This window comes from Ictalurus punctatus, chromosome 3 (genome assembly GCF_001660625.3).
Source record: "Ictalurus punctatus breed USDA103 chromosome 3, Coco_2.0, whole genome shotgun sequence".
Lineage (NCBI taxonomy): Eukaryota > Metazoa > Chordata > Actinopteri > Siluriformes > Ictaluridae > Ictalurus > Ictalurus punctatus.
In genome coordinates, this window is record NC_030418.2 from 30,920,503 (window position 1) to 30,947,755 (window position 27,253).

At 42.4% G+C, this 27,253-nt stretch overlaps 1 protein-coding gene across 8 annotated transcripts in view; it reads right to left on the reverse strand.

Annotated features, from left to right (window-relative positions):
• inpp4b (inositol polyphosphate-4-phosphatase type II B) overlaps window positions 1–27,253 on the reverse strand; it is a 224,684-nt gene that overhangs the window by 69,542 nt on the left and 127,889 nt on the right. For 7 of the 8 annotated variants that reach the window (XM_017463589.3, XM_047153914.2, XM_047153919.2 and 4 more), the window contains 3 exons: window positions 11,273–11,381; window positions 7,766–7,832; window positions 4,579–4,726 (listed from right to left, as the gene is read on the reverse strand). In XM_017463589.3, coding sequence (XP_017319078.1) covers window positions 4,579–4,726; window positions 7,766–7,832; window positions 11,273–11,381 — 324 coding nt within the window. Of the gene's footprint in view, window positions 1–4,578; window positions 4,727–7,765; window positions 7,833–11,272; window positions 11,382–20,162; window positions 21,526–27,253 lie in introns of those variants that run through there. The other variant, XM_047153927.2, reaches the window with a different exon arrangement.

Sequence of the window (27,253 nt, forward strand, 5' to 3'; positions counted from 1 at the left end):
TTTATATAATAACTATCTTCCCTAATGGCACTCAAGCTCTGTTCTATCATGCTCTGTTGTCATGCTGCAGAATTACTGCACTAATAGTGTGTTCGCTCAGATACTGGGCTGTGATTATTACCCACTGAAACACTATCAAAGACAGTGAAGGCTTTCACATCACTTCTTCATTAATCGATTTCAATTGATTCTTTTTTTTTTGTTTCGTTCGTTTTTTTCCTCTTCTTCTTCTAAGCCAGGAACAAGACACGACTAATGAAACCATTAGCTTTGAAAATAAGGAGAGAATAATCTTATAATACACACACAGAGACATACACAGGGGACATTAAAGCGCGTGGGCGGATGTGGCGCGTCACTGTCGACATTAACAAAAGAGTAGACAGGGAGAGCTAGCATTACGGTACACACACTGAAGGGAAAATGATGAAAAATGGGGAGATGAAGAGTAAGCCATAACGTCCCGAAAAAGCTTCAACTAACAAACACTCTATTCATGTTTATATTCTGAAAGGCTGCCTCACCACCTAATCATCCCATGAGTTACGATTCCAAAATAACAAGGAGCACTTATTCTTAAAGGCTTAACAATGTTGTGCCGTTCTGATTAGTAACGGTTGGGAATGAGAATATGCATCCAGCTCAGTGGAGGAAGCTCAAAATCACTGACGCTTGCCTACGAAGCCAGGAGTGGACCTCCATCTATATGAAGGCGTGCAAAATCCCCCAAATTCCCTTCAAGCCTCGAGCATGGCTCTACCCACCTTCCCTGACGATACCAGGAGGACCTGCATCGCTGGGTTTCAGCTTCTTTTTCTCCTGAAATATTTGTACTAGCACGAGGATCTGCTTTTTCCCTATAAAAGTTAAATGATGCTTGGTACAGTACATAAAATCGGCCGACGACTACATATGCATATCAGTTGTGTGTGAATTATTATTATGTATTTATTTTTGTCACCTGAGGTTATCTGTTTGTTTGTAGAAGTTGTTATTGATGCCTTGATAAAAAAATAAATAAATAAAAAATAAAAAGAGTTGAAGGTGGGTGTACTTTCTTTTTCTCATGACTCTATTCACGTATTCTTACTTAATTAGACTTCATGGGGGGGGGGGGGGGGGGGGGGGGTTCGTCTTCTTCGCCCGTCCAGCCAATGACTATGTTACACAATACACCAGTCTCCTGCACATTTTATTTGACTTTCAATCATGTTCATCAAGAATTGTAGCGATTTGACATCTGCTGTGGCCTACATCATTTTACTAGTTTTGTGATTTATTTTTAAATACTTGATTACATTCGAGAGTAAATATTTGGCTGGACTCTTCCATTTTGACTTGAGTAAGAATTTGAGACATCTACATCTATATTTAAAAGGTGCAATAGTGGAGGTGTTCTTTTTCATTGAAATTTCTTACTTATACAAATACCCAGGAAGACGTTGAACATGATTAAAAAAAACAAAACAAACAAACAAACAAACAAACAAACAAAAAAACAATTCATTAAGCCTTGGCCTTAGTATATAGTGTATAAAGTTGTTGAGAAAACTTGTTTGGAAAAATTCCAGTCCGGGAATGCTTGCGTTTGGATGTACTTCCTCTCAGTCATTTTATAGACACTCGATGGGTCTCATGCTTACGACTGTCATTTCATACAAACTGCTTCACACTCTCTTAGATTCAGACTGGCTTCAGCTTACAACCCAGTCAGTGCCTTACAAAGAATTAAATCTGCTACAAATGAGCGAGTATTGTGTGATCGATGAAAAGTCCTAGATATTCATCAGGATTGGACAAAAGCCATAGAAGATGCGTTAAAGGGTGAAATTTGAGAATGAACCACTAATTGGGGAATCGGGACACAAGAGACAGGCTGGAGAGAGAAGAATAATAAGCTCATGGGAACTGTTGCCTAGCAAAAGGTCAGACATGGGAGATGTGGTCGAGGAATGTGTGTGTGTGTGTGTGTGTGTGTGTGTGTGTGTGTGTGTGTGTGTGTGTGTGTGTGCGTGTGTGTGTGTGTGTGTGTGTGTGTGTTAATGATCCAGCATTTAAAGATAGCAAAGTGCATAATCATCAACTAATACAGATAAATACGGAGTGAGTGAGTGAGTGAGTGAGTGTGTGTGTGTGTGTATGTGGGATTGTTACACCATATTTATTGTAAATGTGTGGGTTCCATACATGCATATTATAAAAAATATTTTCCTGAACTTCTCTTGAAGTCCTCACAGGTGGATTCAGGAGAGAGAGGGAGAGAGAGAGAGAAGGAGAAGGAGAGAGAGCAAGAGAGAGAGAGAAGGAGAGAGAGTGAGAGAGAGAAGGAGAGAGAGAGGAGAGTTAAGGGAAAAAAAAAAAAACTTCTGATTCATTATATAATGAACATTCAGCTCAGGAAAGGAGGTCCACTCAACCAGAAGCACTTATTTATGTTCATAAGAGGACATTAGGCATAATTCACAGTATGTGGAGTTCTAGTCACTCTTAATCCATCCCTACTTTAGCGCTGGTGCTTCTGCTGCCTACCTTACCACTGAAAAATCGCCTGCGGCAACTCTCACAGTTTAGGAATTCATTAAAAACTCCCAGGCTACGGTAAAAGTACGAAAAAAAAAGTTGAAAAAAGTATTCAGAAAGCATGCAAGCATGTAGTCATAGTAATGTCGTCATGATGTGCGCGTCCACGTTGTAGTACGCAACCTGTTTGTTTTTGATCACAGTCCGGTCATGTTTTGTCTCCTGGCATTTTCTCCCCAATTTGCTCACCTGCCAATTCCCACCCAACAGTTAGCTCTCATATCATACAACAGCTGCCAAGTGTGGAGGGTCAAGACTAACACGTACTTCCTCCGAGACGCGTGAAGCCGACCAACATCCACTTCGATCTGGATCGATCTGAAAACGGCATTTTGCTTTTAAAAACACTCTGCTTACACTGGAATTTTCCAAAAATTGCTCATCCACACTGAAACGCTTGGTGAAAATGTATAACGCTTCGGCCTGCGTCACTTCCGTCAGGCGTTTATTTAAAAAATGCAATCTGAAGGTTGTATAAAGTAACAATTTATCATTAACAATGCTATCAAACTGGATAGCAGGCACAACAGCTGCGGTGTAACATCGTCCACCAGCTTGTTTGTTTTGAGTTGAACGGGTCACGTGACTAAAAATACATCATCGTTTTTGAATATCTCCGTTTTCACAGTCCACGATACAATGCGAAAACGATGTTTTATCCACAATTCATCCACTTGGGAGCACGTTTTCGAACAGCTCCACAGACAAAAACGCCATCTCGGTCCGGACGGGAGGCCAAGACGTACAGGAAATGAAGTATCCGGATTAACGTGGACGTAGCCTGCATTGTTTTCAAACTGTTGCTCATGCTGCATCACAGGGCAGTGGAAGACCCTCAGAGGAAAATGCTATCCTCCCTCTTCTGCATCCTTCTGCATATATGAGCTCACAGATATCCACGACGGACTAGTATTGCTTCGATCGACAGGGCAGAGAACAAGAGAAAGAGCAAGCCCTCGTACTCCGAGAGCTCGACTGACTTTTCTCCCTTGGCTCCCTGTCCAGTCATATTTTTTTCATAGCAAGTCAGAATATTTATTAAGTTGCTGCCGAGTGACTAAAAGATGCTATATTGATTGGGCACAGGAACGTGGCTACTCGTGATAAATCATTACGATTTAAAGGTGCAAGTCTAAAAAAAGCTTCTAAAGTCAATACTATTTCAAAGACTGGTAGGATCTGGATCTGGATTTTTTTTTTTAGGCTTCGGTTTGGCAAGAAAAGTAGCTCCAGTCCTAGTCTAATAAATTATTGGTCAGATCTGGGAACTTTTTCATTAGAAGATAACTGAGGACACATGTGCGGTATCGGGGAAAGGATGTTTGTCTTAGGGAGCACACGACTGAAAACCGACATCATGAGGTCTTCTCATGTGGCATTGTTTAAGTGAAATCTGCACTGGAGTTGAATTCCTCCCCCCTTCCCTTCTCTTTATAACTGGTGTTGATTTCATGCTCATTGAAGTCACCTGACTCTTGAATGAGGAAATCTGTCTACTTATTCCCGGTCTTCGTCTTGCTCTGGTCTGATTTTCACTTTTAGATGCCATGGAGCTGAGTGCACATTGAAAGTCATGCTCTTCTCAAACAATACGAGCGGAAGGAAGAGAGGAAAGAGACCGAGAGAAAGAATGGAGAGAAAGGAAAGGTTGTTGGAGGCTCTCGGTGTCTGGCGGACAGACGTGCTCTTTGAAGTGTTAAACAGGCTTGAATAATTTAGTGGGGGCTAAGTATAGCTCTTAAACATCCATTTCCATCCTTGAAGCAGCCTCCCTGCAGGAAGCACAGGCCACATCACTCTGTCAATGCCTCATTTATTTTCTCTCTTGTCTTCAGTCTTTCTCTCTTGCCTCTCTTGCGTTTTCTCCACTTCTGGCTACTTAGTCGTCTTCGTTCTGTCCGTCAGCGCATGTCCACCCCTCTCCTGTCAGGTCTGGTGGATATCTGCATATGTGGGTGTATTGTCGTGTGGTGTTGTGCTCGGTGGATGATGACATACCTCTGTCTGTCCTCCTGAATGTACAGCCTGAGGAGCTGGATGGGGATGCTGAAGGACAAAGTGCACTCAGCCATCTGCTCCCTCACTAGCATCCACTTGCTGTCCGTCGTCTGAAACCTGTACACTTTACACACCGGGTTCTTAAACACTGCAGAACAGAGAAATAGAGCAGATTTAGCTAGCTTATAGGACATTATTCAAATATTTCAGCTGCGTTTAAGGACATCGCGTGCTGTAAATATGAAGCTCAGCTTCTTCTATCATTCTTTACGATATTTATCCTTCCAGCCATCCATTTTCTGTCCTGCTTATCCTATACACAGTTGCAGGGGAGCCTGGAGTCTATCCCAGGTAACTCGGGGCACCACGCGGTGGACACCCTGGACGGGGTGCTAACCCATCGCATGGCACAATTGCCCACACATTCACACACTACGAACAATCTAGAAATGCCAATCAAGCTACAATGCAAATCTTTGGACTGGGGAGGAAACCAGAGTACCCGGAGGAGACAGATGAATGGGCAGAGTGATGACCGCTGTCAGATATGAGGAGAGAGGAGTCTCCCATGTGCTCCTACATTTCTCAGAGTGAAGGATTAACCACTGGCCCCAGCATCTTCTCATGTGCTAATCCTACAGCCAATCAGATGGGAGCATGAGCTCTATCAGCAGAAATGACTTTGTGTTGTTGCAATACCATGACAGCTCAAGTGTGTGTATGTGTGTGTGGCAGGGAGAGGTAATGAATAATGTGTGTTGGATGTGTTGGTTAAATTGTGTTAGTTGATCTCAGGCAGGCAGCGGGGAGCTGTGTGTTTTGACGGGAGCAGCTGGGCGCCTGAAACACACACCCTCCTGATGGTGGCTAATTGCCCTAGCCCAACGACGCCACAATGACACACTGACAGCGATGGATGTAGCAATAAATACGCGTGTTCTCGCTTTCCACACAGAGACACAGGAGTAAAACACACCACCACTGCTGGAACGGTACAGGTATTACTCCCTGTTGCAGAAAGCCATTTTCTCTCTTTTTTCTTTGTTTTCTTTTCTTCTTCCCTCACTTTCTCTTATTCCTCTCAGCAGCCGCATTTCTCTCCTAGCGTCCAAGATGCAGCGGTCTCTGTTAGGGACGCTCCGGTCGAACGGGCCGCCAATCGTTATCGCCCAATAATCACGTTAATTCTACGAGTCGATCGGTAGTCTCTAAATTCGGCTGATCTCACGAACTGATCGCGATTCGACGACGTACAACACGTCACGATGTTAAACTTAAGCGCTGCAGTCATGTCATCACCAGTGTACGAATAATGAAACGTTCGTTGTTTGCCGTGTATTTTTTAAAGGCTTATTCAAATGTTTGTTGTAAAACGTGTATTTGTTGCACTTATTTATTTGATTCTCAATTACAACAACAATCTACAACATTACTGTAAATAATATAACCAAGGTGGTATTAGTTTATCTAAAAAAAAAAATGTAAAAAAAGGATTAAGAGTAACGGTCAACAGAAAGCTTTAATATCACTTATATAAAGCTTGAACGATCGGTATCGGTATCGGTATTGGCTGCAAAGATCCTGATCGGAGCATCCTTAGTCTCTTTTTTTTTTAAACTGTCACAGAAGTAGTTGATTGGTCAGTCTTTTCTGGTTCAGTTTATCTTTGTTCTTACTCTTACCCTGCTCTTTAAAATTCATCCTTCATTTGCTCCTTCTCCATAAAGCTGGGCCCGGCTGTGGTTCTTCCTTGGATTCCGAATTAATGAATGCTGACAGAGGAAATCTTTACTGTGTGATGTTTAGTCGATAGTCCAAAAGCAGCAAAGCATTTAGAGTTTCGAAAATATCTTCAGCTGACGCATAGTCTAAATTTAATATCTGGATGTTCCACATGAATAGTCCCACCAAGCTTGATTAAAACAAAATACACCCAGTGGTGCATGACTACTACAGACTAAATAAACAGGCAGATTCGCCAGTTTAGACTCTGATTTAATTTACCATTTCAAAGCTGTGCGCAAGTGGAAATTGAATGCAAAGTGAACTGCTAGTGAATATGTGTTGGGGGTGTGGTGGGGTGTGTGTAAATGACTCTCTAGAGGGGTATAACACTGTGTATTTTATTTTACTTTGTCTCCGATGGACCCGTTTCTTCTCCTCACTACATGATGGAGCTCTTCGTTAGGTGTGTATGTACAGTGGGGGGTAAGGATGGCTGTGAATTCATTTGGCAACTTCATTCGATAAAATATGCAGTCTAGTAAACATTGCACAGGGGTGATGGCGATTCTTATCCTAGGCTAGAGCTGTATGGATTCAAAAAGATGCTGACGAGAGTTGAATATAGTCTGTCATCACGCTTATGTATGTGCAATGCTAGCAGAGCTGAGGGAGCAACTGGGTCAATAGGGCTGAGCAATATGGCAATTCAAAATGAAGCCTTAAAATTTAGTTTGATGATCCATCCATCCATCTTCTACTGCTTACTCCTTCTTCAGGGTCACGGGGGAACCTGGAGCCAATCCCAGGGAGCATCGGGCACAAGGCGCGGTACACCCTGGACAGTGTGCCAATCCATCGCAGGGCACAATCACATACACACTCACACACCCATTCATACACTATGGACACTTTAGACACGCCAATCAGCCTGGGGGAGGAAACCGGAGTACCCGGAGGAAACCCAGGCAGCACATGCAAACTCCACACACACGGCCCCGGCGGGAATCGAACCCTGGACCCTGGAAGTGTGAGGCGAACGTGCTAACCACTAAGTGGGTAGCTGTGGCTCAGGTGGTAGAGCGGGTTGTCCACTAATTGTAGGGTTGGTGGTTCGATTCCCAGCCCGCATGACTCCACATACCGAAGTGTCCTTGGGCGAGACACTGAACCCCAAGTTGCTCCCGATGGCAAGTTAGAGCCTTGCATGGCAGCTCTGCTACCATTGGTGTGTGAGTGTGTGAGTGTGTGTGTGTGTGAATGGGTGAATGAGAACCAGTGTAAAGCGCTTTGGATAAAAGCGCATACAAGTGCGCCATTTACCATAACTGAAAACGGGGAGGGGGGATGGGTAAAAAGATTGGTATTGGATTAAAAGCTACAAATGGCTACACATTTTAATACTCTACAAACTTCAAGTCTCCTTAATACGTCCTTACTTAAAAAGAAGGGAACTATGGCCTACCTGCATTCATCAGTGGCCCGTTATCCTTGTCGTTTGTGGTCCCATGAGGTTCACACACCAGAGTGCACTGTGGGTAAGAAAAAAAACAACAATATAAAACAAAACAAAACAACAACAACAAAAAAAACACCAAAAACAATTATTACTAGAACACCGAGCTGAGATCTCAACATTGAATCACACTCTAAAGTGATCTCCAATCTTCCATGGGTGCCAATCGAGTGTCTGACATGAACACGCATTCAATTAAGTTCGCACGCCTCTTGAGCGCACTGTAAACACGACGTGTCATACTGTCACAGGCTCGGAGTGATGCCTGTGTTCCTGTGCTGAAATAAATCACACATTCATGTTCAGCAGAAAATAATTGTTATAGGATTTTTTTTTGTTTTTCGAGGACGTTTCAGATGTTTCATGATCGTCATGTTCTTTACGTGTGGATCCTCTCCTTATACATGTGGATGTCATATCAGATAAGAGGGCTGTTCATAGGAGTCCATGTGGCTTTCTCTCTCTCACTCTCAGAATCAGATCAACATTTCGTTGCATTTTGCCCATGGGCTTACTCGATCGCAGTCACTTCGCATAACTTCGTATCTGCTTTTTTGAGGGATTTTGAGGGATGATTTTTCCCTTCTCATCATGTCACACAGGTATCTCTGATTGGCTACAGAAAGCACACAGCCACGTCTCACTGGCTCATCAGCTCAAAATGAAACTTTACAACCTCTGATCCTTAATGAGCGAGAGAGAGAGTAACCATTTCCCTCAGCTATGCAGCAATGCATATGTATGTGTGTGTGGGTGTGTTTCAGAGAGAGAGAGAGAGACAGAGAGAGAGAGAGCAAACGAGACAGACCCTGGTCTTAAAACAGAGTACACACGACCCAGAAAATTCCTCTAAATGATTCACAGATCCAACTCCAAATCGAAATCTATATCCGGATATCTGTAGAGCTGCTTTGTGACAATGACAATAGTAAAAAGCGATATACAAATAAAAAATCGAATTGAAATTGAATTAATAAACTCATATAGACTGTTTGGACTGTCGTGTGTTTCTTAATTGCACATGCTGAGGCGTAGAGAAAGAAACAGTGCTTCTCTGACTGACTCAGATCTCTACTACACTACTGCAGGACTGCTTTAGAGTGTGTGCCGTCCTTACACACACGTGCACAGAGTCAGAGCTCACATATACATACACACACACACACACACACACACGCACACACATGCACACAGGTCTTTTCACACTAAGGCCAAGGCACAAACCTTTTCTGTGGCAGACCTAAAAATCAGATCCAGCATGAGATAAATGAGGTGTGCCCGAGCAGAGGAAACACCAAATAATGTCTTCATTCGGCAGACTGAAAGACCTACAGACACATCCTGTCTCCCCCCCACAGTGTGTGTGTGTGTATATATATATATATATATATATATATATGTGTGCCTATGTGTCTAAATGCCTAACCAGGCTTATTCTCTTTATATACGTCTGGGTTTCTGTTTGTTTTTCTTTTTTCCCTCCCCATATGAGTAGGAGGTACTCTACTACCAATACGATTCTATTACCACTCAGTCTATGTAATTCTATGAAAAGATAAATATAGTAATAGAATACACTTCGAATTGAACTGCTTTCACCTCCTGCAGCTTCAGAAGCACTTCGCTTGCGTAGCTGATGAAGAATTTTTCCTTCCTTTTTGTTCTGTCCTTCCTATTACTAATCAAGTACACTATACATATACATATACACTCAGCAAGCACTTTATGAACACCACCATAAGAGTGTTGTGCTGCACCGGCGTTCGCTGTCAGACCAGCCTCAATTCATCACGGCATGGATTCCACAAGGTGCTATTAACATTCCTTTGAGAGTCTGAGCTGAGGTTGAGATGATTACGTCACATATATATTCGTGCTGAGAATCTCCCTGAAAATTTCTACCGAACTCGCTCTATTCGATTCAGATCCGGCGACTGGGGAGGCGATAGAAGTGCACTGAGCTCATTGTCGTGTTCATTAAAGCGGTGTGTGTGTGTGTGTGGGGGGGGGGGGGGGTGTGGGGGACTTTTGACATGCCACACTATCAAGCTGGAAGCACATTATCATACTGGAAGCCATTATACGATGAGTAAATTGTGTCCATAAAGAGATTCACGCGTACTTAAACAGGCTGTGGCATTCAAACGATGCTCAATTTGTATTAACGGGCCCAGAAAACGTCCCCCGTATCATTACACCTCGACCACCAGTCTGAACTTTTGACACAAGACAGGTTATATCCATGGATTCTGGCTGTTGAGGTCAAATTCTCACCCCACTGTCTGCATGTCACAGCAGAAATCAATATTCAGGCCAGATGATGTTTTTCCAATCTTTAACTGTCCTGGTTTAATGAGCCTGTGCCCACTGCAGCCTCAGATTCCTATTCTTGACCAACAGGAGTGGAATCTGGCTGTTTCTAGAGTCGTTTCTATGTGTTGTGCTTTCCGTGATGCTTTTCAGCTGACCACGGTCGTAAAGACTGGTTATTTGAGTTACCATAGCCTTCCAGCTCGAACCAGTCCTCTGACCTCTCTCATCCACAAGGCGTTTCCGCCCACAGAACTGCCGCTCGCTGTACGTTTCTTGGTTTTAGCACCATTCTGTGTAAGCTCTAGATATCGGTGCAATCAGCAGTTTGTGAAATATTCAAACCAGCCCAATGGTCAAAGTCATCGAGATCAGATTTTCCCTCATTCTGATGTTTGATGTGAACATTAACTACGGCTCTTGACTTGCATCTGCATTATTCTAGTCATTGGGCTGCTGCCACATGATTGGCTGTTTGGATATCTGCATGAATGAGTAGGTGTTCAGATGTTTCTATTAAAGGGGTGACTCAGTGTATCCACATACATTGAAGGATAAATGATTTAATTTGGCAATAATAATAATAATAATAATATTACAACGCCTTCGACAGAACCAGGCCCAGAAGCACAGACACACCCTTTCCCTGGTGCACAAATGACATTTGCATATCAGAACAATTTAAGCTATTATCATTTCCATCATTTGCCCGTCATGTGTCCAAACCTAGCTTAGATTTTCCAGGAAACTATTTAGCTCACACCCAACTTCTGCACTCAGATAGCTTCGCATTATAAGGCACAGTATAATCACAAGCAATAAATTCTCAAACATAAGTATGAAATACATACAACTTTGTTTTTAGTATGCAGCAAACCCATAGTGCGGCTGAACAGAGATCTGCGAAGAGCTCTCGGCCTTCTGTACACACGCAGCTTTCCTCTTCAGAGCAGATTAACACGGCACGTTCCTACGCATGCGCACACTCACGTGCATGCACACACACACACGTCCTTAAGTTTGTAAAGAGCTTGATTAATCTTAGTGGCTCTTGAGCGGCTGACACACAGAGTAATCCGGTCCATATTAGAACAAGCCAGTGCTCTGCGTTTAGCATAACAGCCTCTGTGTGCGAGACTGGGTTACCTTTTGGTGTGTATCAGTGGCAATGTGGTCCACACCGCCATCCTCAATCTCTCCCATCCTCATGCGAGACACCACCACCGTCCCCACAGCTGCCGAATCATCTGCCGTCCTGAAAAAACACAAAAGAACTACTTAAATTGTGTGTGTGTGTGTGTTAGGGTTTGTTCCACCTCTGACCATGTTCATGTCGGCTTTGACAGCGTTCAGACAGCTGTGTTCCTCATATTAGAAACTAATAAGTTATCTAACCCTCTGCAGTGAAGGGGGAATCCGAGTCTCAGAGGTGGGTTGTTGGAAATGAGGAAAAATGAACTGCAGCCATGGAAGCAAACAGACTCCAATTACTCTGATTGATTGGTTTTAAATGGTCTGCACCTTTATAGGAGCTAATTAAGCTGTGTACTGCTCGTGCCGAAGCTACTGGATCTCCTTAGATAATACCGGGCTTTCAAGGGAAGTGTGATAGAGTGTTGTAGGGGTAGAAAATCGTTAGGATAAAGTGTGATGGCTCTTGTGATTGCTTTAGTCATTAAAACCATACGTATCATTAAACACATTGTCATGAGAATTTGTTGAAGATGGAATCACTCGCCGAGCCAGATGCAAATCCAAAGCTCTGTATTTCATTTCTCTACCTAACAGGAGTGCATATATATATATATATATATATATATATATATATATATATATATATATATATATATATATATATATATATATATAAAACCGCAGTCAGGACACATTTAGGCCAAGTCCCAAGCTTCACTATGCAGTGTGTGCTCACTACAATGAGGACTGTATAATATCACACTACTGCTGAATTTTCAATTCTGCTTGGTCAGAAAGTGTCGATTAATTTTATATAACAGCAGCTCTGTCACTGTGGATACATGGAACACTGTGCATGAGAGGAACACACCATGCATGAGATGCCAGTCTACTGCAAGGCACCATACACTTTCTCATTCACACCTAGGAGCAATCTAGGGCAGATTCAGACCTGTACATCTGTGCTTTGTTCCAAAACAGGGACTTAAATTGTCCCAATGTTGTGTTTTCTTCTCGGCCCAGTTCGCTTTCACAAGGCAACATTTCAAATAGTACCAAAATGTGTTGTTATTATTATTATTATTATTATTATTATTATTATTATTATTATTATTTCCTTCATTTTAATCAAGAAGGTTCCATGGGGATAGTACAATCTCTTCTTCCAGGAAGTCCTGGTCAAGATGGCAGCACATTTAAGTTTTATAAGTACACACATAAAGAAAAAGAAGAAGAAGAAGAAAAAAAAAACATATGCAAGTTCATATAAAAAAAAGAAAGGTTATGCAAGTTTATACGCAAAAAAAAAACAACAACCCAAAAAACATACGCAAGTTTATGCAAGTCACATGTGAGTAAACTGTCCTCTCATTGGTCAGAGTGACACCTGTTTATGTTCTGGGGTTCCGCCCATAGCGGTCATCCATGACGATGGATAGACATCATTACTGTGACTTTCTTTTCAGCAGAAGTTATTAAAATGTCTAATTTTGAGCAGAAATCGCTATTTCACAGAGCGATTAAAGCCCGTCTCCTCGAGGCGCTCGCTAAACACCGTGTAAACCTCGGTGTATTTATCCGTTTTTGAAAGCTGTTCGGAAATATGTTCGTCAGACCATATTTCAATGAGGCATTTTAATGGCATTTTACCTCATCTTTGGTCTAAGTTAAACAAGCATACATTTTACGCAACGTAGTTCCCATAGCTATAGCATCGCTATACAGGTTGGTTCGTTGGGTCGGATTGCTTTCTCACCCAAGGAGTCTGAAAAATGCTCCCCATTTATAGAACGGTTATTGCGCTGCATTATGTCAAAAAAAAAAAAAAACAGACTCCAAAACTCTTTAATCCAACAATATTATTCAGATATTATTATTCCTCTCGGATGTATTTCCAGTGGGTGGCATTGCTCCCTCACAACGCCAGAGTCCTGAATTCAATCCTGAGCTCACGTGCTGTAGGTGTACGGCTACACTAAGGGCCGTCTAGTGTAGCCGCACGAAATCTGGTGCGTTTCCTCCCTTGGTTCGGTTTGTTTAGACATGTATGAACACGGTAATCGCGCTCAGATCCACACCAAACAATCGGTCTGAGACCACGTTGCAAATAAACTCTGGAGCAATGCCGTCCACTGGAAATACATCCCAGAGGAATAATAAAATCTTATCTGAATAATATTGTTAGATGAAAAAGTTTTGGAGTCTGTTTTCTTTTTTTTTTTTTTGGACATAATGCAGCACAATAACCGTTCTATAAATGGGAAGCATTTTTCAGACTCGCCAGTGCAGCGGGGACAGCAATAGTGCTTTAAAAGGAGATAAAAAGGTACAATGTGGCTTTATCCATCTCTACTAGTCCCATAGGGAGAGCAAAGTGGCTGATAGATTGAAAGCAGCAGATACCGCGCTGCCGCCATCCCTCAACAGGACATACAAAGAGGACATGAACACATCCATTCATCCAGCTTCCCTCACTACAGTCCTGTTGCTCCTGACTTTGAGAAAGCGCCCTCTACTACACCTCCTCAGTAAGAGTTTGGAGGGGCTGGAGATTGCCATATATCACATTTTAAACTCGTCACAGTGTCATAGGCTGATACGCTGCAGGATGCCTCCGGTTCTTGGGACTGCAGTAGCGGCACGATTGAAATCTCATGTGAAAGCCTCAGGCAGAGGCAGCTGATGGCTTGTTTAGATAACTGATATGTGTTTTTGAAAGAAGTTAAGGATGAAGAAAGCAGTATAAGATACTTGCAATGGTAATATGGGAGTATATAGAGGTCTTTCCACTTTCGACCCCTCATTCTCCAAGTCTTTTAGAGAGAGAGGTACTAATTAAGGATGTGTGTTAAGGAGTTTTTGTTTGGAATGATTAGCAGTGGCTTGACTCAGGATTTTCATGGCCAAATCAAGCTGCTCTGAGCGGTGTGGTTTTTTTTTTCTTTTCCATACAGAGAAAGCCAACAGTCGTGATTGACCTTAAATTAACTTTGCAGCTCGTCTGAGTTGCGCTCCTCCTCCGCACGGCGCTTGAGGCAGATTGCCCGCCTGCACGCTTCCCCAGCACAAATCTAATTGGCCCCGGGCCCCTTTATGACAAGAGTTAATCAGAGAGCTTTGTTAAAGTGACAAAAAGAATGAGAGCTTGGTGCGACTCGTGAATAATTCGGGAAACAGTTACTTAGTGGACAAGTGGTTAGTGTCAAGCGGCTTTTTTTTTTTTTTTTCTGCACAACTTCACGCCATTGTTTTAGGAAGGCTTTCATGCAAATCAAACTCTGATGTGTTTACCTCTTTTAGTGAGGTTAATTTGGAAGCGCATAAACACGGCAATCATGCTTAGGTGCGGATTAAAAAAACAACCGTCCATGTGAGCCGTCGCTAAAATGACTCAGCCCAGCTGCAGAAAGAAAATGCAGGGGTATTATTGACTACGTTTGCATGGACAGCAGTAATCTAATTAGTGACCTTATTCTGAATAAGACAATATTCTGAATAAGGTGTTTACATGAGTCGCTTTTAGAATATTCCTTTCATGTACTCATTTTACATGTTATAGAACATAGAGCGATTAACAGCACACGTCATGACGTCCCCACGCCACACCGTCCGACGTTCCCTCCAGAATTTCACGTATCATACAGTTCGTCTTCATTATGGAACCTTATACAGTTTTGGGTGTTTTTATTTTAAGTTTTTACGAACGCTTCAAGTGCCGTTAATTATTTGTCATGCTGTACGTGCAAATAGACGACTGCTTGAACCCGTGGGCTGCGTCCCAAACCGCGTACTTACCGTCTATATAGTAGCTGAGATACGTGTATTTCTCCTACTATATAGCAGGTAAGTACGCGGTTTGGGACGCAGCCGTGCTCTCTTGTTTGCCATCAAACGGTTGAGCGCTGCCGTTTGTGTACGTGTCCTGTCGCAAAATGTGAAAACTCTCACACGACGTTAATAGTGTGATTAAGGTGTTTACATGTCTGTAACGCACGTCGATAATGCGACTAAAACAGGAATACTCCACACGTCTTAATTCCATCTGTGTTTACTTCGAGTACGACTTCAATCGGATTAAGGTCATCAACAATCGCTGTTTACATGCTAGTTTCTTAATCAGAGTATCGTCTTAATCAGGTTAATATTGGACTATTGTTGTCCATGTAATGAACTGATATTTAAGATATAAAGATTACAATATAAATCATTTTTTTAAAGCCAGTACTGTCTCCATAGGTTCCATAGGCGTACTTATTATTTTCCATAATTCGCATTTCTGGTGATTGGACCAGAAAAACGTACAAGGAACTGCTTGTTTCAGATGCATTTGGTGCAGCGATAAAGCGTAGACAAACTAGTCATATAAACTGTTAATTAGAGCTTTAAAAAGAAATTCAAATACTAAAATTGCTCAATATCTCACAATCACAATCAGTCGATTTACAAACAAATATTTTAGGTCGCAGTTTACACTAATAGAAAAGGTTTTGATTTACATTGCTCGTAATATTTCTGCGCTCCTTCAAAAGCATATGAATCTGCATGACTCAGGCGCATTAATCGTCTCTTTTAAATGCTGTGGAAGCATAATTAGACGCAATTAGACAAATACATGTGACACCACAATATAAAACAGCCAAAGAATAAATAAATAAATAAATAAATAAATAGATACATAAATAAATAAATAATCTCTGTCTGCAGCCTCAACATGTCTGGAGAGCAGAGAATGAAAAAAATAAAATCACCACACACACACACACACACACACACACACACACACACACACAGAAATTATCAAAGGGTGCTATGATTGGTCTTACAGTTAAGACATATAAATGGAAAGATCATGATTTAATTAAAAAGAACCAAATAAACCAATAACTTTAGCTCAGCTCACCAATATCGCAGCTGATTTACTTTTATTTCTTTTTATTTATTTATTTATTTATTTATTAAAAGATGTTCCCAAAATGCAATTAACTCTGCAGTTCTACCGCACCACTGTCATTTTTCTCAGAGACCCAGATGTTGTGGAATGATGTTGTGGATCTTTGTTTTCCTTTCATTGTCTTCCATAGGAACATTAGCTTCGAAAGACTGAACTGCGTTCATATGAATAAGCTAAAGTATTGTTGTCCCTACAGCATATAAGGCTTTTACAGTGCTGCTAGCATGAAACCGAAATGTGACAAGGATGCTCTGGAGATCTGCAGCTTGTGATGGAGGAAGTCAGGTCCATAAATCAACCCTCCACCTTTAAGACTGCATCAGTTACTAAAAACGACCTCGATTTTGTCGGTTCATCTGGCTATAGAAAGATCCCAAAAAAGAAACGTACTAAAAAGAAATGAAAAGAAAGAACGAAAGGAAAGAAATATGTTTAGCTCAGGTAGAATCTAAAACATCAGCATATGCATATCAAAGCAATGCCATCACAGCATTTTCCGTTGACGTAAGAAGAAAACTCGAGCTTTTAAAGTAAAAGGTTCTGCATTAAACCTCTCATGGCTTCTAAAGTCCAGCCTTCAGCCCATTTAAACTTCTAACTCAAGTTATGACTCAAGAGTCTGAGTTTACAAATTAAGTCCTGCATCGTAGATGACCAAAGCACTGGCAATGTTGACACAAGATTAAATAGAAACCTGCTGTTTGAAAGCCAAGGGATGATGAAATATTATAATCAGCATCTTGTCCACACTTGTACAGAGTCTGAGCAGCAGAGATGGTAGGTATAGAAGTGTACCAGTACAGAAGTATATATAAAATATGTCTTTGGCTCAACTAATTAACCATGAGCAATTTTAAAATACTTTAAAATAACTGTATTTCAATTAATTACAATTAAGTGTACATCGCTTGAGGCCCATCGTACACACGTCCTTGCGATATTGTTACTTTTTGCTCTGGGTGAGAACAGTCATTTTCTCCTCCAGTATTATTCCTGTACCCACTCTTCATGACTTTAACATCCAATTTAATCGATGGCCTATTGGGTAGCACATTTGCCTTAGACCTCCATGGTTGGGGGATGGAATCCTTCCTACGCCATGTGTGCGTGGAGTTTGCATGTCCTCCCCATGCTTCGGGGGTTTCCTCCGGTTTCCTCCCCCAGTTCAAAGACATGCATTTCTAAATTGTTTGTAGTGTGTGTGCGATTTTGCCCTGCGATGGGTTGGTACCCCGTCCAGGGTGTCCCCTGCCTTGTGCCCCCCGAGTTTACTGGGATAGGCTCCAGGCTCCTCGCGACCCTGTGTAGGATAAGCGATACGGAAAATAGATGGATGGATGGATGGGTTACATCAAGGTGTCTATATCTATAGCTTTAAAAAAAAAAAAAAAGAAAGAAAAAAGAGAAAAAAAATCACGTACTAAAACCACAGATTCATTTGGATTCTGGGAATATTCCCAGAACTGAGAGGGTTGGAGTGTGTTCATTTGGCATATGCTGTGTGAATACAATATGTACACACACACACACACACACACACACACATTCGTGCGTTAGACTTTGATTCAGAAAAGGAGTTCGGAGAACCAGACATACACACAAAAACCCTTTATACTCATCTACTCTGCAAAGAACAGTTTATAAAAGAGAAGAACAATCCAGTTCACTAAAATCACAATGGGATGACCAACAAAACAGGAACAACTTGTTTTTTGTTGTTGGTTTGTGAGGGAAAGCCAAAATGTTATGACAAAGACAACTGGCCAGCAGTGACAGTTACCTCTCTACAGTACTAATATATGAAGGACAGAATGAAGGCATGGAGGGATAGAGACATATACACATCTTAATGGAAAAAAGAAATCCAAAATCGTCTTTTTTTTTGGTATTCTCACTCCTACTGGTTCCCATCTCGAGAAAAGAATCTGACAATTCTATCACAACGACTCGTGAAAATAGGTGTTAGTTTTAGAGTTTTGACATATATATATATATATATATATATATATATATATATATATATATATATATATATATATAGCTGAAGGCATTTACTTTGGCATTTACTTTGCTGGGAGTGGAAGAGAAATACAGTGTAGTCTGCGGTTATTTTAAAGACAGGCATTTGTGGGGCAGAAAAATATCTTGATTCAATCTTTAAAATGAATCAGCATCTATGGACAGATCTCAATAATCCGATTTAAAATAAAATAAAATAAAATGAAACTAATGCAATGTGACACACGTCATGATCAAAACAAAATGTCTAGATCAGCTGGGTGGTTACATTAAAAAGTTTGCGTGGACATAAAAATAAATCAACAGAAAGAACTGGACTGTGTGCTCTGCGATTCTGGCTCATGAGAGAACCCTTGAGCAAGTGACAACACATCCATATAATTCAGAAAAGGCAAAGCGAATGACTGGGTCCGTTGCAAGTTTGCATCCCTACACTGTTGTTGAAACCCGGGGCTTTCCCTCAGTGACGCACATGCTGGAAGTAGAGCGTTTTAATTCAGAACTTAAAAGTAAAAAGTGGTCGCACATTTATTTTTTTTTTTTAAAAAGGCATCAAGACTTTCCCCATTATCTGAATTGTTATTTCAGCTTTTATTTATACAACCATCTGTCAAAGGTTTGGCAAAATCTTTCCTTTTCTTTGTAATTTTCAGAATAATATTTGATTTTATGGTCCCCGGCCACACTTCAAAGCTGTACTAAAGATGTTTGGAGAAGCAGATTGAATGCAACCCTAACCTAACTTCTATCCACCACATCTGCTCTAGATTGCTGTACTGAGCAAGTTTCCTTGTACTGAGAAATGAACGCTAAACTTGTTTCCTCAAATCTTACTCACAATGGAAGCTTGAAGGAATAATGTTTATAATAAAAAGAAAAGATCATTCATTCATCTTCCATACCGCTTATCATACACAGGGTTGTGGTGGAGCCTGGAGTCTATCCCAGGGAACTCTAGGCACAAGCCTGGAGCCTGTCCCAGGGAACTCGGAGCACAAGCCTGGAGTCTATCCCAGGGAACTCGGAGCACAAGCCTGGAGTCTATCCCAGGAAACTCGGGGCACAAGCCTGGAGCCTATCCCAGGGAACTCTAGGCACAAGCCTGGAGCCTATCCCAGGAAACTCGGGGCACAAGCCTGGAGTCTATCCCAGGGAACTCGGGGCACAAGCCTGGAGCCTATCCCAGGGAACTCTAGGCACAAGCCTGGAGCCTATCCCAGGAAACTCGGGGCACAAGCCTGGAGTCTATCCCAGGGAACTCGGGGCACAAGCCTGGAGCCTATCCCAGGGAACTCTAGGCACAAGCCTGGAGTCTATCCCAGGAAAGTCGGGGCACAAGCCTGAAGTCTATCCCAGGGAACTCGGGGCACATGGCGGGGGACACCCTGGACGGGGTGCCAACCCATCGCAGGGAAGAAAGCACTCACTACAGACAATTTGTAAATGCCCATCAGCCTACAACACATGTCTTTGGACTGTGGGAGGAAACTGGAGTACCCGGAGGAAATCCCCGAAGCATGGGGAGAACATGCAAGCTCCATACAGACAGGGCAAAGGCAGGAATCAAACCCCCAAACCAGAGGTGTGAGGCAACAGTTCCAACCACTAAGTCACCGTGCCCCCAAAAACATGATCATATAATGAAAATTTCAAACTTACAAAGCTATTAGAATACAATAAAACGTATCAAAGCTATTCTAATATCATTCTATCCAGCTTTCTGACGAAGGAGCATTAAACATTTTTGCTTTTCCTGAAGAAAACATGCTCCAGCAGCACCCTATAACTTCATCTCCTTTCCATACAAATACAAAGTCCCATCTCTGAAAGATAACTTACTGTACAAAGACGTGTAGCTTAATTTACAAATACCTTTGACTGAATTATTGGATTCATTAAAGCTTTCTTCAACAGGGGTGTCCAATGTTCTCCACAAAGGGCCGGAGTCGGTGGAGGTTTTTAGTCCAATCAATCCAATGCCTGCTGTTTAGTTAGTCTTAGTTAGATCTTGGCTTACAATAGACTCAGACTCAATGCATGTTTACATTAAGCACAGTTTTCAGTAGAGAAAAAGGCTCAAGTACAGAGAAATGTGTCGTAATTCTTGTTTGTTGTAAGTGCAAAACAGAGGCGTCCCTGAACTGGACGGTTGGTATGATGGTGGTGTGTTATGGGTGTGTACTAGATACTATCCAAAAGCAGCGCTCAGGGATTCTGCAGAGAAAAAGACATTAGCGCTTTTTCTTCTCTCCATATCTGTCTAACCTGTTCCGCCTTCATCTCTCAGAACTGCTCCCTCGGTCTTTCCCAGACCTCTCAGTGGGGCAATGACGTGAAGGCGCTCCATACGTCTCTGTGGCAGGTCTGGCTTCTCATTCTTGACCTAGATAAAAGCCGGACAGGGCTAAATATAGCAAGCGGCTTATTGAGGACAAATGTTATGATACGTCCATGATGATGCTAAAATGTACACCAGTATAGGAGCAAGGAACTGTTCTGCCTCTTTTTTTACTGCTTTTTCCTCATGACTAGGCAAAAAAATAAAATCTTAGCTTGTTTCTTTTTCTTTTTTTTTTTTTTGGCGACTCAATCATTGCCACATCACCGCAGGCTCTGTTAAGAAACAGGGAGGCTGTGGATTGCCAAGAGACGAGTGAGACAGATGGAAGCTTTGGATAAATTCCAGGATTTTCTAAACACACACACACACACACACACAAACATAGGCTCTAGATCACTTCTTATCCACTCTCTATTTTCACTCTCACCCGTATGACATTGCTGAGCCTCCACTGCAGTCAGAACCCATGTAGCACGTGGGCGATAGGGCAAAGGTCTTCCTGCTCATTAGGCGTGATTAAGGAGAGGACATGATCTGGGCTTCTGAAACCGCTTTCTCAGCTGCTTTGCTGTCTGATCCGGTCTTCATCTATTTATGCTTGACGATAGGAGCTGCTCAGGCCTGTGTCTTCTGACATTAGATTCGAGGTGAGTGAGAAGTCAATAAGAATAATCAAACGGCCTGTCAGGCATTTGATGGCTATTTAATTGAAGGTGATGTACTCACTAAATGAACTGACCACACCGGTGCTTATGATAATAGAACAAGTGTGTGCTTTGTGTCTGGGAGTAGTCTACCATAAGGTCAAGCACAGTGTTTTCCATGATTCAACACCCCCCGAGTACACAATCAGCTGGTTACCAGGACCTTTAAGATTGAGTTGCCTGTGTTAAACGATTAAAAGCATTAAACGTATGAAGTGATGATCAAATTCTGGTTATAGTACCATTTAAAGTCAGGAATGATAAGAGGCACTGTCAATACAAAATGTCTAATCACAAACTACTATTACTGCTAATAGTGGATTATTTCCTATAACAGCTCACATTACAGTGCTTTATTCCTCTTATACTACAGCAATTTGCCATGATTACAACTTCCATCCATCCATCCATCCATCCATTTTCCATACTACCTATCCTACACAGGATTGCAGGGAGTCTGGAGTCTATCCCAGGGAACTCTGGGCACAAGTTGGGAGACACCCTGGATGGGGTGCCAACCCATCACAGGGCACAATCACACACACATTCACTCACTGCTGACAATTTGGAAATACCAGTCAGCCTACAACTCACATCTTTTTCGACCGGGGGAGGAAACTGGAGTACCCAGAGGAAACCCCCGAAGCACGTGGAGAACATGCAAACTCCACGAACATAGGGCAGAGGCAGGATTGAAACCACCAACCCTGGAGGTGCGGGGCAAATGTGCTAACCACTAAGCCACCGGGTCCAATCACTATCACTGACTGTTTAATCACATTACATACTTTTTAAATTCATTGATAGCTATGTTCAACGTTATGAAACAACCGCAAAAAACAGGTTAGTTCCTGTTAATGCTTACATCGTAGTCACTATAAACAGTTGCTCCCTCACCAGACTCCCTTTTTACTGTCTCTTGCTTTACACCAGATGTAACAGGACTTCTGTCTTCCAAACAGTTCCACTTTCGACTCATCAGTCCACAGATCATTCTCCCAAAAAGTTTGAGGATCATCAAGGTGTGTTTGACCTTTAATGTTCTTCTGGTTTGGCAGTGGTTTTCACCTCTCCACTCTTCCATGGATGCCATTTTTACCCAGTGTCTTTCTGATAGTGGAGACATGAACAGTGACCTTTATTGATGTAAGAGAGGCCTGTAGGTCCTTTGATGTTGTCCTTGGCTCTTTTGTGACTTCCTGGATGAGTCGTTGCTGTGCTCTTGGAGGAATTTTGGAAGGTCGGCCACTTCTGGGAAGGTTCACTACTGTGACGAGTGTATCCATTTGGAGATAACAGCTCTCACTGTGGTTCTTTGGAGTCATAGAGCCTTTGAAATAGCTTTGTAACCCTTCCCAGACTGATATATTTCAATCACCTTCTTCCTCATCATTTCTGGAATTTCTCTGGCACAGCGTGCTACTGGGTAAGACCTTTTAACCAATTCCATGCTGTTGAAAAAGTTCTATTTAAGTGTTGATTTGATTGAACAGGGTTTGCAGTAATCAGGCCTGGTTGTGTCTAGTCCAGCACGATTAATCGATGAAATAATCGTCCGATTAACTGGTGATCAAAATAATCGTAAGTTGCAGCCCCACTGGTATGTGTAGGCTGGGGGCAGATACTTTTTCAACGCACTGTATGCTATGGCATAAGCAAACTTAAAGAATTCATCATTATAGTTTTCTAGGTGGGTTGAACAAATCTCTTCAGTTTTAGGAACAATACAGCAATATAGTAATGTCAACATGCTGTTACTCATTTTGTGCCTCAGAACTTTGTCCGACACACAATTTGGTGGTGCGAAGAATAAAATACAGTACGTCAGGGATATAACAATGTCCGATGCCTATCCGGTGTCTCAGGTCGGTATCTGATCAGTGTACTTTTATCTGGAGTGTTACACAAAACCTAAATCTCCCTCTGATCACTTGTGGATTAGAATAAGCAAATAAACAAGCCAGTCCATCCCTCCAACTCATACCTGGTGCAGAACCGTAATGAGCTGCTTCCAGTTATCTTTCTGGCAGGTGTATTTGCATGCACACACACACACACACATATATATATATATATATATACACACACACACACACACACACACATATATTAAAATACTTCACTCTTTCAGATTTTCTCTTCTTCTCCTATTAGCCATCCTTCTATGTGAATATAAGTAGTCCTCTCTCACGTTCTTTCTCCCTCCCTCAGCATCAGGACCCGGGGTTTTTAGCTAAATTGCTTTTCAGAGAGCAGGCCGTGGCCTTCTGTCTTTTATTTTCATAAAGCATCATTACGCGTTGTGCGTTGTGGTCGGGATCCAGGCAGCCAGAGGATGCATTCAAATGACGAGCGCCGATCGCTGACAACAAAATAAAAGAAGCAGGTGCAAACAGCGGGTCGGACTCAAACCACAAGCCCAATTCGACACAAAGATCATCCTGTATTATTATGTATAACTGACAGACAGACAGGCTGTTGGGAATATTAGAATATAACCGGGAGGTAACTTGATAGCTGAAAGGAAGGAAGGCTTGTTCTGAAACAGAGAGAGCGAGTTTTGTGGGATTTTATAGGACGCCTCACACTGGAAACATCCTCAGCAGAAGCAATTTGTTGGAAACAAGTAATGTTTTCACACTTCATCAATCCAGGCTTCTGTTATCACGTAATCGACACGGCAAAACCTCCAGCGATAAATTAACTCTTTCAAATAAGGCTGGTGTGATTAAACAGCGTGCGCAGGAGACTAGTTTGGCGATGTAATTAAAATCGACACTGATTCTGCCGTGTGATTTCGTTAATTTGATGTTGAATTAATCTTTCACCAAGCTCTCTTTTGTTAATAAGATGAAATGTGCACTGTTTGTTTGGCTAACACCATTACTATTGAGTTCTAGCTCATCAGTGATGATTTTGAGTCCGGGATCCACTTGGCCTAAATGCTTGAATCTGTTCAGCTTGCCATCTTTCACAATTAATGATATATGTTTAAATGCTGTTGACATTTAGTTTTTAAAAAAAAACTTTATCTCAAGCCTAATCAATTGCTCCAGTGAAGCCTTTGTGCTAAAGATGCTTGCACATGGGGGTTCAAATTCTGACTCGGGCCTGTGTGCACAGAATTTGCATGTTCTCCTCGTGCTTTGGGGGTTTCCTCTGGGTACTCTGGATTCCTCCCCCAGTCCAAAGACATGTGCTGTAGACTGATTGGCATTTCCAGTGTGTGAATGTGTGTGCGATTGTGCCCTTCCAAGGTGCCCCCTGCCTTGTGCCCTGCATTCCCTGGGATAGGCTGTAGGCTCCCCACAACCCTGTGTATGATAACCAGTATGGAAAATGGATGGATGACTTCTCTCCAGTTTAATAGGGCGTTCCAGCTCCTCCGCTGACCATAACAACCCACCATCATGGAACAGGAAGTAAAGTGACAAGTTGAATCAATCATGTCAGTCAGCATGCAGCACTGTGAGCAAAGCTTCCATACCTGCTGCGGTTCACGCCACGGTTTAGTGGAAGCCCCAAAACCCACTGCTTTCTTGAGGACCAAGGACCAGTTCTCTGCAATGCTCCTGGGCGCGAAAACTGTTTTCACACTCCAACAAACGTGCCAAACTCTCGGGAAAAACAGGCCCGAGTCTGGAAAAAAAACTCAATTTTGAAAACCAATGACTTGAGGCTCGAACTGGACTTACATGCTTATGGGACCTAGACTTCAATTCGGGCTTGAAAGGTTTATCTGCATTTCACACACTCTTGCGCAAACATGCAAACAGGCCTTGGCATAGATGATTAAGATGACTGATTCTTCAACGTAAAGGTGGGATTAGTCATTTTTAAGTCAATACTGGCCAATTTTTTTGGACTACTTGGTGAAGTTCGCGTCACATTCCAGCAGATTTAATAAAAGCAGTTCTCAGATGAGAAACTCCAGTCTCTGCAGCGCTACTGGCTTTGTAAATGGAAGAAAGACAAATGATGTGGACGAGCTACATCAACCAGTTAGGACAAGAATACATGTACACCTGCCTGTTAATCATGTTGGCTGTCTTTTCAAACTCTTGCCCTAGCACTCAGGTATGTGTGATTGGAGGGTGCACTGATATGAGGGCGTGGGTCAGAGAAGGATCTTTAGAGCGATGCTACAGAAGAACCGTTTTTGTACATGTCTAACTCCATCTGTTTATTATTTTTACACAATGTCTTTCCCGTTTTTTGCTCCTTCCATCCATCTATCTCTTTTCTTCTGTAAACAAACCATGATTCTTCCATCAGTCCGTGATTCTTTAACCACTTGTAGTTGTCGCTACAATAATTATTTCCCACCACAAAGAACTTTGGTATCTTTTGTTATGGTATCACGCTAAAGCACCAATTCCCACCCTTGTGTTTGAAGTGTGTACAGTATTTTTCAAATTGAGTTTCATAACAGCTTCAGTGTATAGCTTGTAGTGCAGTGTATACAGCACGGTAGTGTTGCTACCTCACATCTCCAAGTAACTTGATCCTGGGGCAGTGGTGGCTTGAAAGTTAAGGCTCTGGGTTACTGACTGGAAGGTCGGGGGTTCAAGCCTCGGCGCTGCCGAGCTGCCACTGTTGGGCCCTTGAGCAAGGCCCTTAACCCTCTCTGCTCCAGGGGGCGCTGTATCATGCCTGACCCTGAACTCTGACCCCAACTTCCTGGCATGCTGTGGCGCGTGCATGCTGTGGCTTCCTGGCACGCATATGCTGGCATATGCGAAGAAAAGAATTTCACTGTGCTGTGACCAAATGATCAAGACTCATTATCATAACTCAGATTCCTATCTACACGGAGTTTCCCATGATCTCCCTGCATCAGTGTGGTTTCCCTTTCACCTCCCAAAAACAAAAATTATCCCCTAGGTGTTAATAAGTGTGTGTGGATGGACTGGTGTCCCATACAATGCGGTCTTGGGTTCCTGGTATAGGCTCTGGATCAACCACGACCCTGACCAGGATAGAGTGCTTACTGAGGATGAATAATGAACAAATACAGCTGATATACAGTACATATGATCACACACTGCTACCCTCTACAGCTTCCTCTTACTGTAACATTGAACTAATCCTGAGAATGGAACGCTAATCTTCTAGTAGAATTGTGTTCATAATGCAGCAAAGCATATTATATACGCAATACTGAATAAGGGGAAGCTTCATTACTGAAAATCTAATCTAACGTAATGCATTATGAATATATTAGAAGACATTTCTGGAATGTAAAGGTTTTTTTTAAAGACAATATTATGTTGTTCAGTAGGAAGAGAAACACAGGGCAGACACAGAACAGATCTAGGCACACATCGTGTCTCCCCGCGTCTCTATTTAAAGCCACAAACCGCCATGGCTGTGACTCAGCGACTCGCCGACACAACCAGAAAGTGTAATTATTATTTTATAATGTGAGCATAACGGTGACAAACTGTGTGTTTTTGGCTGGTGGTGAAGCAGGCGGGCCGTGGTGGTCTGTAATTACAGATGGTTGTCTGATGACTTTGCCAAACAGTGGTGACAGGCACAGCAGAGAGAGAGAGAGAGAGAGAGAGAGAGAGAGAGAGAGAGAGAGAGGGAGAGAGAGAGAGCAAGATAGGGAGAGAGAGAGAGAGAGAGAGGGGGGGAGAGAGAGAGAGAGAGAGAGAGAGAGAGAGAGAGAGAGAGAGAGAGAGAGAGAGGGGGAGAGAGAGAGAGAGGGGGGGAGAGAGAGAGAAAGAGAAAGAGAGAAAATGAGATTAAAGGAGCAGGAGGAGAAAAGCCACAGCTGCTATCACAACTGTGTCCAGTGTTTTTCTGTTCCAATTGCATTGGAGGTGACCACACATGCATGCACACACACACACACACACACCCACAAACACGCACACACACACACACACACACACAAACACGCACACACACAC